The sequence below is a fragment of the Equus caballus genome, chromosome 2 (assembly GCF_041296265.1).
Source record: "Equus caballus isolate H_3958 breed thoroughbred chromosome 2, TB-T2T, whole genome shotgun sequence".
In the NCBI taxonomy this organism is placed as follows: domain Eukaryota; kingdom Metazoa; phylum Chordata; class Mammalia; order Perissodactyla; family Equidae; genus Equus; species Equus caballus.
The window spans coordinates 92,711,048-92,724,018 of NC_091685.1; the positions used below are offsets into that span (position 1 = coordinate 92,711,048).

Below are 12,971 nucleotides of genomic sequence, written 5' to 3' on the forward strand. Positions count from 1 at the left end.
ATACAGCTATGGTTTTCTTCAGTACAGTTCTCTTTCCTTGCTTTCTATCTCAGACCATGGAAAGGGGCCTGGTGGTGTGAGATGGGTCTAAGGCCTTCACCATAGGTCAAGGTTGACGTGAACCAGAGGCCTGGGTGAGTCATGTCCCTTAAACCCCGTGTTCTACCTCGTGAGGCCTCATGACAGGAGAGTTAAAAGAAGCGCCTTAATATTCTCCATTTAGAACTAGAAAGTCTCAAGACTCATCTAGAGCATTGAGGAGCTGAGAGTATCATCATTAGATGCCTGATTAAAAGTTGCCTGCAGCAGCCTTATATCATTTCTCTTTCTGAAAACTATACTTTTCAAGATACAAAATTTAATTCTAACTCTCCAGATTATAAGCAAGCAGTTGACAGAAACTTGGCACCTCACTTGTTGGCTGGGAGTATCTTTTTGTCTCTGGTTTTCCAAAATAAAAGATACAAGTCATTTCAACTATTTTTAATTTAGAAACTGGCAAAAAGTGTTATACTGTCTCCCACATTATATTAATTTTATAAAATTGAGTCCAAAATAATCTTAAGTAGGAGAGATGGATTTTTTTAAAGCAGTGACTTACAAATGGGTGCAGGCTGAATTGTTCCAGAATTATTAGGAGCTCAGCCATCAAATAGCCAAGTTTTTCTTGTATAAATGAAGGGGAGCTGGTGAATGTGTTTGTGTCATATCTTGCCGTTTCCCATAGGCCTTTGTTCTGCTGCTTTTGTCTATTTCACACAATTGTATGCATCTGTGGTTACAATGCAGTTAGTCTAGAAATGGCAGCTGTCTTATCCTGTGATACCTTTGTTTGTGCTGCTGGAGAAGGAGGGATGGGAGAAGCCCAGTAAAACAGAGTGTCCTTATTGCCTGATGGCTCTGATTTTCTTTCTCTAAAACATTTGAGCAAATGAAGCTTCTTGCAAGTGAATCCATCCTGGTGCCGTGCACGCCCTAAGCTTCAGGGCCAGGGGCCAGGGGCTCTCCTGCTCTCCACCTCCAGGTTTACCATTCCCTGTTGGGTTACTTTTGACAGCCTTCCTCTGCATCTTCACTTGGCTCTTCTTTGTCACCCTGTCTTGTTTTTCTCATGATGGGCACTCACTGATCATGTGACTCACTGATCCAGGGGTCAGCAGCTGCTTTTAGGGCCTTATGTGTACAGGCAGCCTGAATGCCTTTTTGAAACCCTGCATTTCATTGAACCCGGTGGTGATTCATAGGAGAGGGAGAGGGTGCCTGCTGTTTTTCAGTGACTCCATGAGGCAAGGGCTGATCTGAGTCACAGGAGGGAGCAGGTGGCATTACAAGAAGGTGGGGCCTGGAGTTACACATACATGTACCAAAACTTCCATGGATGGAGTCTTGTGACATTTACTCATTGTTTATTATTTTCCCTTAAGAATCACTGATATGGTGCTTACTCTGTACCATTTAACTCATTTGAACTTCCTAACAACCCTACAGGTAGGTAGTATTAGTATTCCCGTTTTACAGATGAAAACTGGGAAATAGAGAGGTTAAGAGACTTGCTCAGGTTTACACAGCTGATGAGTGGCAGAACTGGGGTTCTCGTCCAGGAGGCCTGGATTCCGGCGTTCCCTCCCCCAGGCCGCCTGTACCCCAAAACACAAAGTAAGGAAGCAGCAAAACCGGGACTTGGCTCTGGTGTCTGCCCTTGTTTGTTGTTGCAGAGTTAGCCAGAATCCCCAGCGTAGAGCCATTCTCTGAATGTCGTATGTTAGACACCATTGGAAGTTGCATGAATACTTTTAGCCTTTTCAGGACTTATTTACAGTAACAGTAAGGCCAACTTTTATCTCTGTAGAGCTTTATAGTGTACAGCATATTTCCAAATACAGTCTCGTAACAAGCATGTAGATGAGGAAACCAAGACTCGATATGAATGACTGTAAGAGAGGCATGACTGGAATCCAGATCTTTCTTTCCTCACTGTGCTGGATAGAGTATATACCTAGTTCTAGAATTGCCCTGAGAATAATTTTTATCTTGGTAGACCCTTGGGGAACATTTATCAAGTCTATATTTCTGAAAAACTGAATTCAAGTCATTTTCTTTCTTCCCTCAGAAACCTATTTTCTGGGGCCAGCCTGTTGGCATAGTGGTTAAGTTCACACACTCTGCTTTGGCGGCCTGGGGTTCATGGGTTCGGATCCTGGGCACAGAGCTGCACACTGCTCATCAAGCCATGCTGTGACAGGCGTCCCACATAGAAGAACTGGACGGACTTACAATTAGGATGTACAACTATGTACTGGGGCTTTGGGGAAAAAAAAGGGGGAGATTGGCAACAGATGTTAGCTCAGGGCCAATTTTCCTCACCAAAAGAAAAAAAATTTTTTTCTTCTACTTACTACTGTTGCTACTATTGTTCCTACTTCTACTGCTATTATTATAAGTGTTATTACTAATCAGATGTGTTTACAGTGAGCCAGGCACTGTGCCAACAACTTCATGTAATTTATCATTTAACCCTCCCATGGCCATATGGGCTCAATGATATTAAACCTATTTTATAGATGAAGAAGCTGAGGCTTAAAAGGATTCAGCTGCAGGGGACAGAACAAAGATTCAGCACTGCCTAACTGCACAGCCTTGGCTCATGACCGCTTAATTAGCTATTACCTAATTTTTTTCTCAGTTGAGCCAACTGTCTTTTGACCTCCGTCTGCCTCACTGTTTATTTTCCTTGGCTTCGAACCATGGCATCATTTTTAATGCATGCTAATTCAGTCACTAATCTAGTTAAATTTTTTGTGTCTTCAAAATATATCTATAATCCGTCCCTTCACATGCAGCCTTTCCTGGCCATCACCTCACACTAGACAGCTTGCCCCTCCAGCTCCCTCCCTGATGCCTTCTCTACCCGTGCTGCCCCACTCCAAGCCCTCCAGAGCATTCTGGACTCTTGTTCCAATTCCTCTAGCATCAAGTTCTGCCCCTACCTGGCTCCTTTCTTCTGAGTAACTGTATCCCCACTGCTCTCGAGGAGCATGTTGACAGTCTTCATCAGCTCATAGATACACCCCTCTCATTTCCATCTCTCTGCCTTCACTCATGTTGTTCCGGGGGTCTGGTAATTTGAACCATTGAGTTCCATGTATCTTCCTCCTGTTAGATAAAATGAGAGAAACAAACTTTTTCTAAAAAGAATTAATAATGTTATTAAAACTAAAGTATTTTAATGCACCTCTGAGCCAAAGTAGTTCTGTATCTTTGTAGAGAGTTTCTAGCAACTTTGGGACCCATTCTCGTGATCCCTTCCCCTACTGTCTGGCCTATACAAATACTAGCCATCCTTCAAAGAATACTTTAGTTTCCACCTCTTCAGTAAAACCTTTTCCTGTTGTTCTGGTCTTTACTGCCCCCGCCCACCCCTCTGGATTCCAGTGACACTTAGTCTTTATCATCCAGGTTGGTGCTTGTATTATTGCATAGTTCATTCTGTTGCTTGTATATTGGTCTTAGTGCTTCAACTATGTTCCAACGTGCTGTGGGGGGGAGATAATATTTCTTTTATAACATCTTTTATCTTGGTACCATCTACACTGCATTCCATGATGGATTATGAGAAAGATATTCCATTAGTCATATTCGGGAAGTCAGATTTTCAGAGGTTTTGATATTACTTCACTTAAAAAAGATTTGCAAATTCACAGCCAGCTCCATAATGCTGTAAAAAAGAAGACTGAATAGAGTCGTGGTCTATGGAAAGAAAGTAGGCTGTTCAAAGGGAGCTTCAAAGGATATGAGATCCTTGGTGTTGTCTTGTGTCCCATGTTCCAGGACCTCGGCTTGTAGGGCCAAGTCTGGGAACTGGAGTCTGTCACAGTTAAGTAACAAACTGTTCCACAATTTAGCAGCTCAAGACAATGGCCATTTAGTTAGCTTATGATCTTGTGGACTGGCATTTGGGCATTGCTGGACAGGGTGCTTTTTCTGGTCTCTCCTGGGCTGACTCATCCATCTGCAGTCCATTGCCAGGTCAACTGGAAGCTGGCTGATCTCGGATGGCCTCAGCCGGAATGGCCTCTCTCTGTTTCCCAAGGTCTCTCATCGTTTTGTGGGCTAGCCCAGGATTGTTCACATATCAACTGGGCAGGGTTCCAAAGGAGAGAGCAGAAGTGCACAAGGCCTCTTGGGGCTAGGCTCAGAAGTGGCCCAGCATCACTTCCACCACCTTCTATTGACCAAAGCAAGTCACGACTCCAGCCCAGGTTCAAACAGTGGGAAAATTTACTCCACCTCTCGATGGGAGGAGCTGCAAAGTCACATTGCAAAGGGATGGGTCTTCAGAGAGGGGAATTATTATGGCCATTTTACAGTCTTCCACAGCCCAGAGTTTTTCAGACTCTGTGTGTTCCACAATGACAAGAATCATTTAAAAACCAATGTATAATCCAGAATGTTGGCATAGTAATTTTAAATGACAAGTGTAACAATCAAGAGGACATGACATTTCGGGCAGCTGGTCACCAACTTCCCTGAAAAGTGTTGGAAATATATTATCCAATCTTTAGGTTTTCTTTTTTCTAGTCTCAAATCACTTCATCCGGTTCATACATGTCACTCTTTGGACGTGTTAATAGTATGAATTTAAAATACAGCTTTCTTTCACATTTACTCATGGCTTGATCGGTTTTCCAGGACGTGTCCTTCCTGCTTTTGACAAGGGAGATATCCTGTCTGTTAAGTGGATTAGTGCAGGTACTTTTGCTCATTATGTGTTGCTTTGAGTAGTTTAGTTCACGCGGAAAAACTTTATTTTAAAGTTCTTGAGGCACTGCTCATTGTTAGTACCCTTGACCCTGCTCCAGAGGCAGTTGTGTTTTCCCTTTGTCACTCTGTCTGTAATCGGAGTAGCTGTCGTGGGGACCTGTGCATTCTTGGTTTGGGGACATAGATCCTGAAATGTGGCCAGCGATTAGCTCAGGTGGGGATGAGAAGTATAAGATGGTTATAACTTCACCATACATTAATTATAACACTACTTAAGGCAAATTAAGTAGTTGACCTTCTTGGAGAGCAAGATTTTAAATAGTTAGCTAATGTTGTAAACATTCTATTTGAATATAATATGCTTGACATGTAAAAGTCGTGCTCTCCTGTTACTATTTATTATTTAATTAAATCTTGGCTTTCCTTATGATTTCAGAAGGCAATTTGTATTTTTCTCACCCAAAGTGCATCAAATTGTCAAAACATCCCAGGTCTCCAACCAGATCATACATACTTATCTATACTTACCAGGGAACTTGGGTGGGTATAACAGCAGTGACTGGTAATCTGCCGAGTTGAGCTCTGAGTCTGGTTCTATCATTAACAAGCTGTGTGATTTTAAAAAGGTCACGTCATTCTCTTAGCCTGTTTCCTGATTGTAAAATGAGGGAGTGGCAAACAGTTGGTTTTCATTTTTTTCTTCGTTTGTTTGTTTTTTAAACAAATTCATCTTTCAAACAAAATCTTAAGTGCAGACTCAATATACAAAACACATAGAATATGTATTTTTAATAGAACTTTATTTTTTAAGTTCACATTTATTAATTTATTTAAAAAGTCCAGCCATTAGAAAAAAGTTGCTATTTGATAAGCACAAAACATGACATTAGTGTTGTGATGAGGCGACATCTTAACTGCGGTATAAGCGTCTAGTAGATTTCTAAATTTATTTTGTTGATTGAGCTTCAAGAAACTGCACAGGGATGTGGTGGCAAATGAGAGCAGATTTTGAACAATTCACCTTGTAACCTCAGGGTCCCTTTAATTAAATTTATTCAGCTGCTTGAAAGAACAGTACAACAGTAACAGTAAGAAGTTTTTGCTTCAAAGTTGATGACATTTAGCAACTGCCCTCATTACTTATCATCATAAATGGCAGACTTTCAGTATGCACTAAACGTCTAAAACTTTCAATATGCACTAAAGCTGTCTATAATTGTATATTAACTGCTTGGTTATTACTCAATTAACTATTATTTGGAAGTTTATTTAGTCTCTCTGGTGTCAGATTCCTCATCTGCAAAATGGGGATAATAATAATAGTACCTACTTCAGAGGGTTGTTGGAGGGTCAGATAAATTACCCCAGCTTAACACTTAGTATACTCCCTGGTCTGTGTAAACTGTGCTATAAGTGATAAACCCAGATATATCTATGTATCCATACATGTCTGTCTGTCTGTCAGCCACGATCAGAAGGTTCCCCCAAGCAGATACACTGGAACCTTCTCTGGTGTTTAATGAAAGGTGGTGGTTCTCAACCAGGGGCATGCCCAAGAGACAATTGGCAATGTCTTGACACATTTTTGTTTTTATGACTGAGAAGTGTTATTGGCATCTAAGAGGCCAAGGATGCTGCTAAACATCGTATAATGGGCAGGACAGTCTCCCACCGCAAATCATCCAGCCCAGAATGTCAGTGGTGCTGAAGTTGAGAAAGCTTGATTTAAGGCATGCACACACACTCTAGCAGTACCATAGTTGTACAGTTTTATGTAGACACGCATGCACAGGCCTGAATTTTTTTAAAGATCCATGCATAGCCAACCACTTACATATTACTAGAACTCTTCCACTCCTCTGATAGCAGGAAGAGCTGCGTTATAGGTGATACACAAAATTGAATTATCAACACAAATTAACACATAAGTGGTCTCTAGTGAGTCGACATTTTATGTATAACACAGCTGTGGGTACACACTTTAAAATTAAATTTTAAATTAATTTAAATAAAAACTTAAATTTGAAACAAACATTTTTCCGAACCCCTGAAGTTCATCCTAGGGTTCCTCGGAACAGTGTTTGAAAACCACTGATCTGCAGTCACTTATGGGTCCAAGAGTCTTCGGCTCTGCTTTAGGGTGAGGTAGTAAATAAAAGTCTCAGTGGCCCAGCTTTTTCATGTAGCCGTTCAGCACACACAAAATTGCCAGACTCTGAACTGAAAGAGAGCTCTGTCTTATTAAATTCAAAGAAAGTGTCATTTTCCTTCACCAGAGGGAATGGACAAAACAGCATAGAAGTAGGCATGTTGCGGTCCATTCCTCCTCTTTCAGCCTCTTGGTCAAACCTTCACAAAATTCTTTCCTACCAGAAAACATCCCTTACCATCAGGTTACACCCCACCTTTCTCTTTCTTGTTAACGATGCTTGGTTCACTCCATATCACTTACTTTCCAAAGCCCGCAATCCAACTGTTTAGGTTAGTATCTTTCTTAAAGATTCTTCGACCGTCTTGGAGAGAAAAGAGAAAACTTGGGTGCTCTTTCACCCACAGACCTTCAAGTCTAGCATTTCTGTGATTTGAGGGAGTCAGTCTGTTAACCTCTTGGGACCTTAGTTTCTTCACCTATAAAATGAAGATAGCGGTAATACCTATCTGCTGTGGTTGACGGAAGGATCAGTTCTGGTGTAATGATTCAAATGCTAGTTGTATGCATTATTAGAACAAATAATGGTCTTTAAGGAAGTTATATAGAATTGTCCTGAGGGCGGTGCTTCGAAAGAATCTTGATGCGAACTGATGACACTTTACTGTGACTGTGAAGAGGGGTTTCTTTTACAGCTCATCACTGCCTGCCCATTAGGCTTCCAAACTTGGAATCATTTTATTTCAGTGGCTTTCCCATTCCTTTCCCATATTAGCCATTATCTTGAATCCTTTATAAATTCTCAAAAAGCTGATTTGTTTCCTTTAAATGGCAGCCCAACGCCATTGAGTGTGTGGACTTAGAAATATACATAATTTAAAATCAGTGTGGCTCAGGTCCTAAAATGTTGGGAACAAACAGTGAGAAGAGGGACCTGTTGATTAGTGGGGCTTCCTCCTGCATTAAAGTGGAGTATCTGGAAACTTTAAGATACGTAAACAGAAGTCAAGGCACGTGCTGGGAAAGTCCTTTGTGAATTGAGTTCCATATGTGCACAAACCTTTTTGTTAGTGGTAAGAATGAAATAAAGAGTAGGCAGTGAGTCATAAATTATTGCTTTTTTCTTAGCAATTTCCCCAAAGAAGAAAGAAAACATCTTTAATTTCACCTTTCTCTATAGAAAGAGAATTTTTTTAAGATAAAAATGATGGCAATTATTCAGTCATATTAATTTTAAAACATATGCTTTATGTACTATTCTCAGTGTAAATATTTCTGGTAATTGAAAGAGAGCAGAGAAGCTTTCGTATTTCTATTTTTACATTTTCTATTTAGACCCAAACATTTAGGAAATTAAAACTTGGGCAAACAAGTCTTCCCACATGGTGTGTTTTGGTTTGTTTTGGGTTTTTTTTTTTTTTTTTTTTTTTTGCTGAAGAAGATTCACCCTGAGCTAACATCTGCTGCCAATCTTCCTCCTTTTTTGCTTGAGGGAGATTAGCCCTGAGCTAACATCTATGCCAGTCTTCCTCTATTTTATATGTGGGTCACCACACAGCATGGCTGACAAGTGGTGTAGGTCTTTACATAGGATCCAAACCCGCAAACCCAGGCCGTCGAAGTGGAGCATGCGAACTTAACCACTACGCCATGGGACTGGCCCCCTCACATGTTTTGTATTTATGAGCTAATGAGGTATATCATTAGCTATATGTACATTTCCCCAGCACCTTACTAGTTTTATGCAGTTCTTGACATTGTCAGAGTGAAAACCAGTTATGAAGTGCCTTGCAAATTTGTAATCCAACAACATACAGCTTACCTATTGTTTTTTTTTTAAGTGTCTTATTGAAGTTCTTTTAAATCTGGGTTGTCCTAACAATGCTAAATACCTTAATTTTTTTCTTAAGTCTTATGTAGCATGCATTCTGACTAATGCTCCTAGAAGCTACTTTTGTATCTTCAGAGAGCATCAGCTTAATGGTTGCCCTCTGTTGAAGTTGGGATTTGCTTCTAGAGACTCAGTAGTTTCTTATCTCTTTTCTAGCCTCATCTTAGAATTTTTAAAAGTTTTAAAATAAAAGATACGGCACTAAAGCAGTTTTGAAAATACATAACCATTCACTTTATGTTATTCCTTCCCAAAGGATCAAAGTTACAGACTTCATAGAAAACACACTATTTAATTATTCTGTTGTGACTAACTAGGATGCTCTTGGAAAAAGATTTTATGAAGAGTTCTGGAAGAAAGAGTTAGGGCAAGAGCAAGCTTTAGGAGGTGGCCAGCAAGAACCCCCAGGAAGTGGTTGAAAGGGGAGAAGTATGCTAACAGAGCTCTCCTAGGAGCTACCTTCCTGGTAGAGGTCAGAAATGCATACTTGAAGATTCCTCTGGAGACTGTCCTTATTCCCTTTGGTTCAGATTCCAATGGCACTGCCCTCAAAGGGCTAGATTTTAAGCACTTTTCCTTGAGATTTTTCTCGACTCTTCCTTTAGTAATGCCAGAGTCCATGTAATTATTCAAACACACCTCAGTAAACGCTGTGGCATAGGTAGCAGAGCTTTTAACTTGATCTCTAGCGTCTTATCCGCAGTCTAGTGATGAGATCCAGGAAAGTACTTCTGATTGACTTTGGTGGACTCTTTGGGGGTTCTTAGTTGTGTTTACTACAGGTAATAGTGGAGCACCATCGCACGTCACTAATTTGTAGCCAACATAGTTTACTCATCAGCAAGTATATATTGAGTGCCTACTATGTGCCATACACTGATGTAGGCACTCAAGATACATCAGTGTTAAAGATCACAGCCTTCACGAAGCCTACCCTCGAGTTAAAGGAACAGATCATAAATGGTTAACATAATAAATAAGAAAGTTGCACAGTATGCGATTATTTGGGCTGCCAGAACAAAATACTGCAGACTTAGTGGCTTAAATAACAGAAATGTATTTCTCACAGTTCAGGAGTCTGGGGCTCCAAGATCAAGGTGTTGGCAGGTTCCCGAGGCCTCTCTCTCCTTGGCCTGCAGATGGCCATCTTCTCACTGTGCCCTCACATGGTCTTTCCTCTGTGCGCCCACATCGCTGGTGTCTCTTTTCTTAGAAGGACACCAGTTATATTGGATCAAGGCCCCACTCTAATGACTTCATTTAACCGTAATTACCTCCCTGTCTCCAAATATAGTCACAATAGGGGTTGGGGCTTCAACAAAGGAATTTGTGGGAGGAGGGAATGCAATTCAACCCCTAACAGTATGTTATCAGGTGATAAGTATTTTGGGGGGAAAGGAAGATTAGAGTAGAATAAGAGAGATTGGGCGTACTGTGGGAGTGGGGGTTACAATTTTGGACTGAATGGTCAGAGTAGACTTCATTGAGAAGGTGGTATTTTAGCAAAGACTTGAAAAGTCAAGTTACATTCAAATGTTGTTATAGCACATGGACCAGAGGTGGAGGAGTAGTTGGTGGAGGTAGATAAGGGACACAGGATGAGCAGGCCATGGACTGGCTTCTAGTCCCAGCTCTTCATCTTTCTGGTAGTAAAACTTCCAAATTCACTTTGGCCCTCTGGGGTCCAGCTTCCAAATATGCCCACTGTGTGAACTTGTGATTCCAGAATGTACATTCTTAGAAGGGCAGGAGGTGGAAAGAAAGGACTTGGAGCCTGTGTATCGGCTGGGGGCAGATGGTGGGCAGGGATGATAGGTGTTTGCTTTGGGGATTTATTTTCATCTTTTTATTTGTTAAGTAGGCTTAAGGCTCGTTCTGATAAGCGTTACTAAGAACCCTGTACTGGGTTAAGATCTTCTTTCTCAAAAGACAGACACACTTAATATCTCCAACCTAAAGTTCCTACCAGTTGGCTCTTTAAAGGGGAGCAAGATGCCTGTGAACATGACAAGTGGGTAGCAGAGGATGCTTGTCTCCCTTCTTGGTCTTTTCTGTATAGTATGTAGCTCAGTGGGTGAAGGTCTGGTATGGTGCAGCCAAGCCACAGAATCCATCCCATAATAGGCCAGTTAGCTCTGCCCTGACCACACACCCCATACCAACCAACCATGCTAAAAATGGAAAAAGGACATTAGTGGAAAAACTGGTGAAATCCGAATAAAATTTGGAGTTTAGGTCAGAGTAATGTGAATTTCTGAGTTCTGACACATGCACCATGGTTATGTAAGATGTTAACATTAGGGAATGCTGGGCGAAGGATATATGGAAACTCTTTGAATCATCTTTGCAACTTCTCTGCAAATCTCAGATTATTTCAAAATAAAAAGTTTTCTTTAAAAATGCCCATTATGGACTTAGAGAAGACTTGGGCTACAGGCACGGACCAGAAAAACAGTCCCAAGCACATGCCCCACTTTTGTGGGTCAGTATCGTTAGCTTATAATGAGGCAAAATTGGTATATCTCTAGTCTGAGCTTTTCTCTGTGGCAAATTCTCCATCTTCACCTCACCACCCCACCCCAGGTTTTTGCTTTGAGTATTGCCTCTGATTCGTGTTCATATTCAGTATTTTATGGCAGAATAACTGCCTGGAAGCATTATTCTATAATAGGATTGGTAGGGAGAGTGCTAATAAGTCAGAGAGACAACAGCACATACAGGAAAGAAGACATTGAGAGAAACCAAAGAGAAAAATGCCCAAACACTTTGTAAAGGCAGCACTTCTTAAAATATGATAAATTGGAAAGATTCAGAAACCCACCTTCTTCGGAATCCTACTCTCATGGAGGGAATGTGTTTCTGTGCCCTGGGCCCAGCCTATGTTGATCAAGTGGTGGTCCCCCTGCTGTTAGCACAATTTGATTGTGCATTCCATACTTCATGAAGTCGGGGGCAGCTAAGAGGGGGAGTGGCCTTTTATATATGTATATATATATAATCCCTTTCTTCTTTTGACAGCTGCAAATCAGAAGGAGCCCATGAACCTAAATTTTAAAGTGAAAGAGGAGCCTAAGGAAGAGGAGGCCCTCAGTGCCACCTTGCCTCGGTCCAGCTATGTGTTTAGCCCGGAATCGGAAGTCCCAGCCCCAGGCATCTCTGAAGACACACTTAAGCCCCAGGACGGGAAGGGGAATGTGCTAAGGCGGGATATGTCAGTCAAAGCAGCATCTGAGCTTCTCATGAAACTATCAGGTACTTGATTTATTTTAAAATATTCACATTCTGGTCGTTTCACTTGCAAGCCCACGGGGCTGCTTCCTGCGTGGCTTCTGATTAGCCTAATGGCGGCAATATCACATTATTGCCGTGAATTCAGGGATGATTGGATTACTAGGCTTAAATTCTTGTGTTGTATGTCTGAGTTTGTTTGTGGATGTTAGCTGTGTACGTGTCTTATTAAATACAGCCTTCTTTTCCTGAACATGACTGCAAATTGTTGCAAAACACTGCTGCTTTCTAAGGTGGTGTAGGTCATAATTTTAAATGGGTTCTAATGACATTCAAAGCACTTTCTGCGAATTGATGAAAAGGTCTATTCTTTTCTAATAGAGGACCTTGCATTTTTTTGTGTATTTATATTATATTCTTTAAGAACCATTAAAAATATTTTTCTTAACTTAATAAGCAGTTGAGGTAGCACTTGAAATAATTACCAGTAGAGTAGCAATGAGATTTTTTGAATAGAAAAATTCATAATGGAATATTACAAGAATTAATCTAAGTTCTTAGGATGAACGAATAATTTTTATTAGTATCTAAATGTAATCCCAGCTTATCAGATGTTGACAAAACAGGTTATAATTTGAAATTTATGTATTTTGGATTCTTTTCTGCCCAGTCTCCTATGTGTCCCATTGCCTTCGGAATGGGTGAAATTTAGTGTCTTTTAAATTCAAAGGTATGGCTGTCAGAACATGGAAAGAAAAGTTGTATCAATAAATACTCCTTACCAAGTCATATCCCATCCTTAGTTCACTACTGTTTAAAGATGATTTTTAGAAACTGTATTCAAAATGCTAATTTGAGTCAAAAGCTGTTTTCATCTTGTAACTTGCTGTACTTGGAGGATGAAAGCAGGATAGGCATTAGGGAGTCTCCTTCCCTGTGTAA

At 40.7% G+C, this 12,971-nt stretch overlaps 1 protein-coding gene across 14 annotated transcripts in view; it reads left to right on the forward strand.

Moving 5' to 3' along the window:
* Positions 1 to 12,971, forward strand: part of ZNF827 (zinc finger protein 827) — a 163,869-nt gene that overhangs the window by 52,960 nt on the left and 97,938 nt on the right. For all 14 annotated transcript variants that reach the window (XR_011434925.1, XR_011434924.1, XM_023636477.2 and 11 more), the window contains exon 5: positions 11,820 to 12,053. Coding sequence is in view for 12 of the 14 variants with exons in the window: in XM_023636477.2 (XP_023492245.1) it covers positions 11,820 to 12,053 (234 nt within the window). In the remaining 2 variants the exon portion in view is untranslated. The remainder of the gene's footprint in view (positions 1 to 11,819; positions 12,054 to 12,971) is intronic.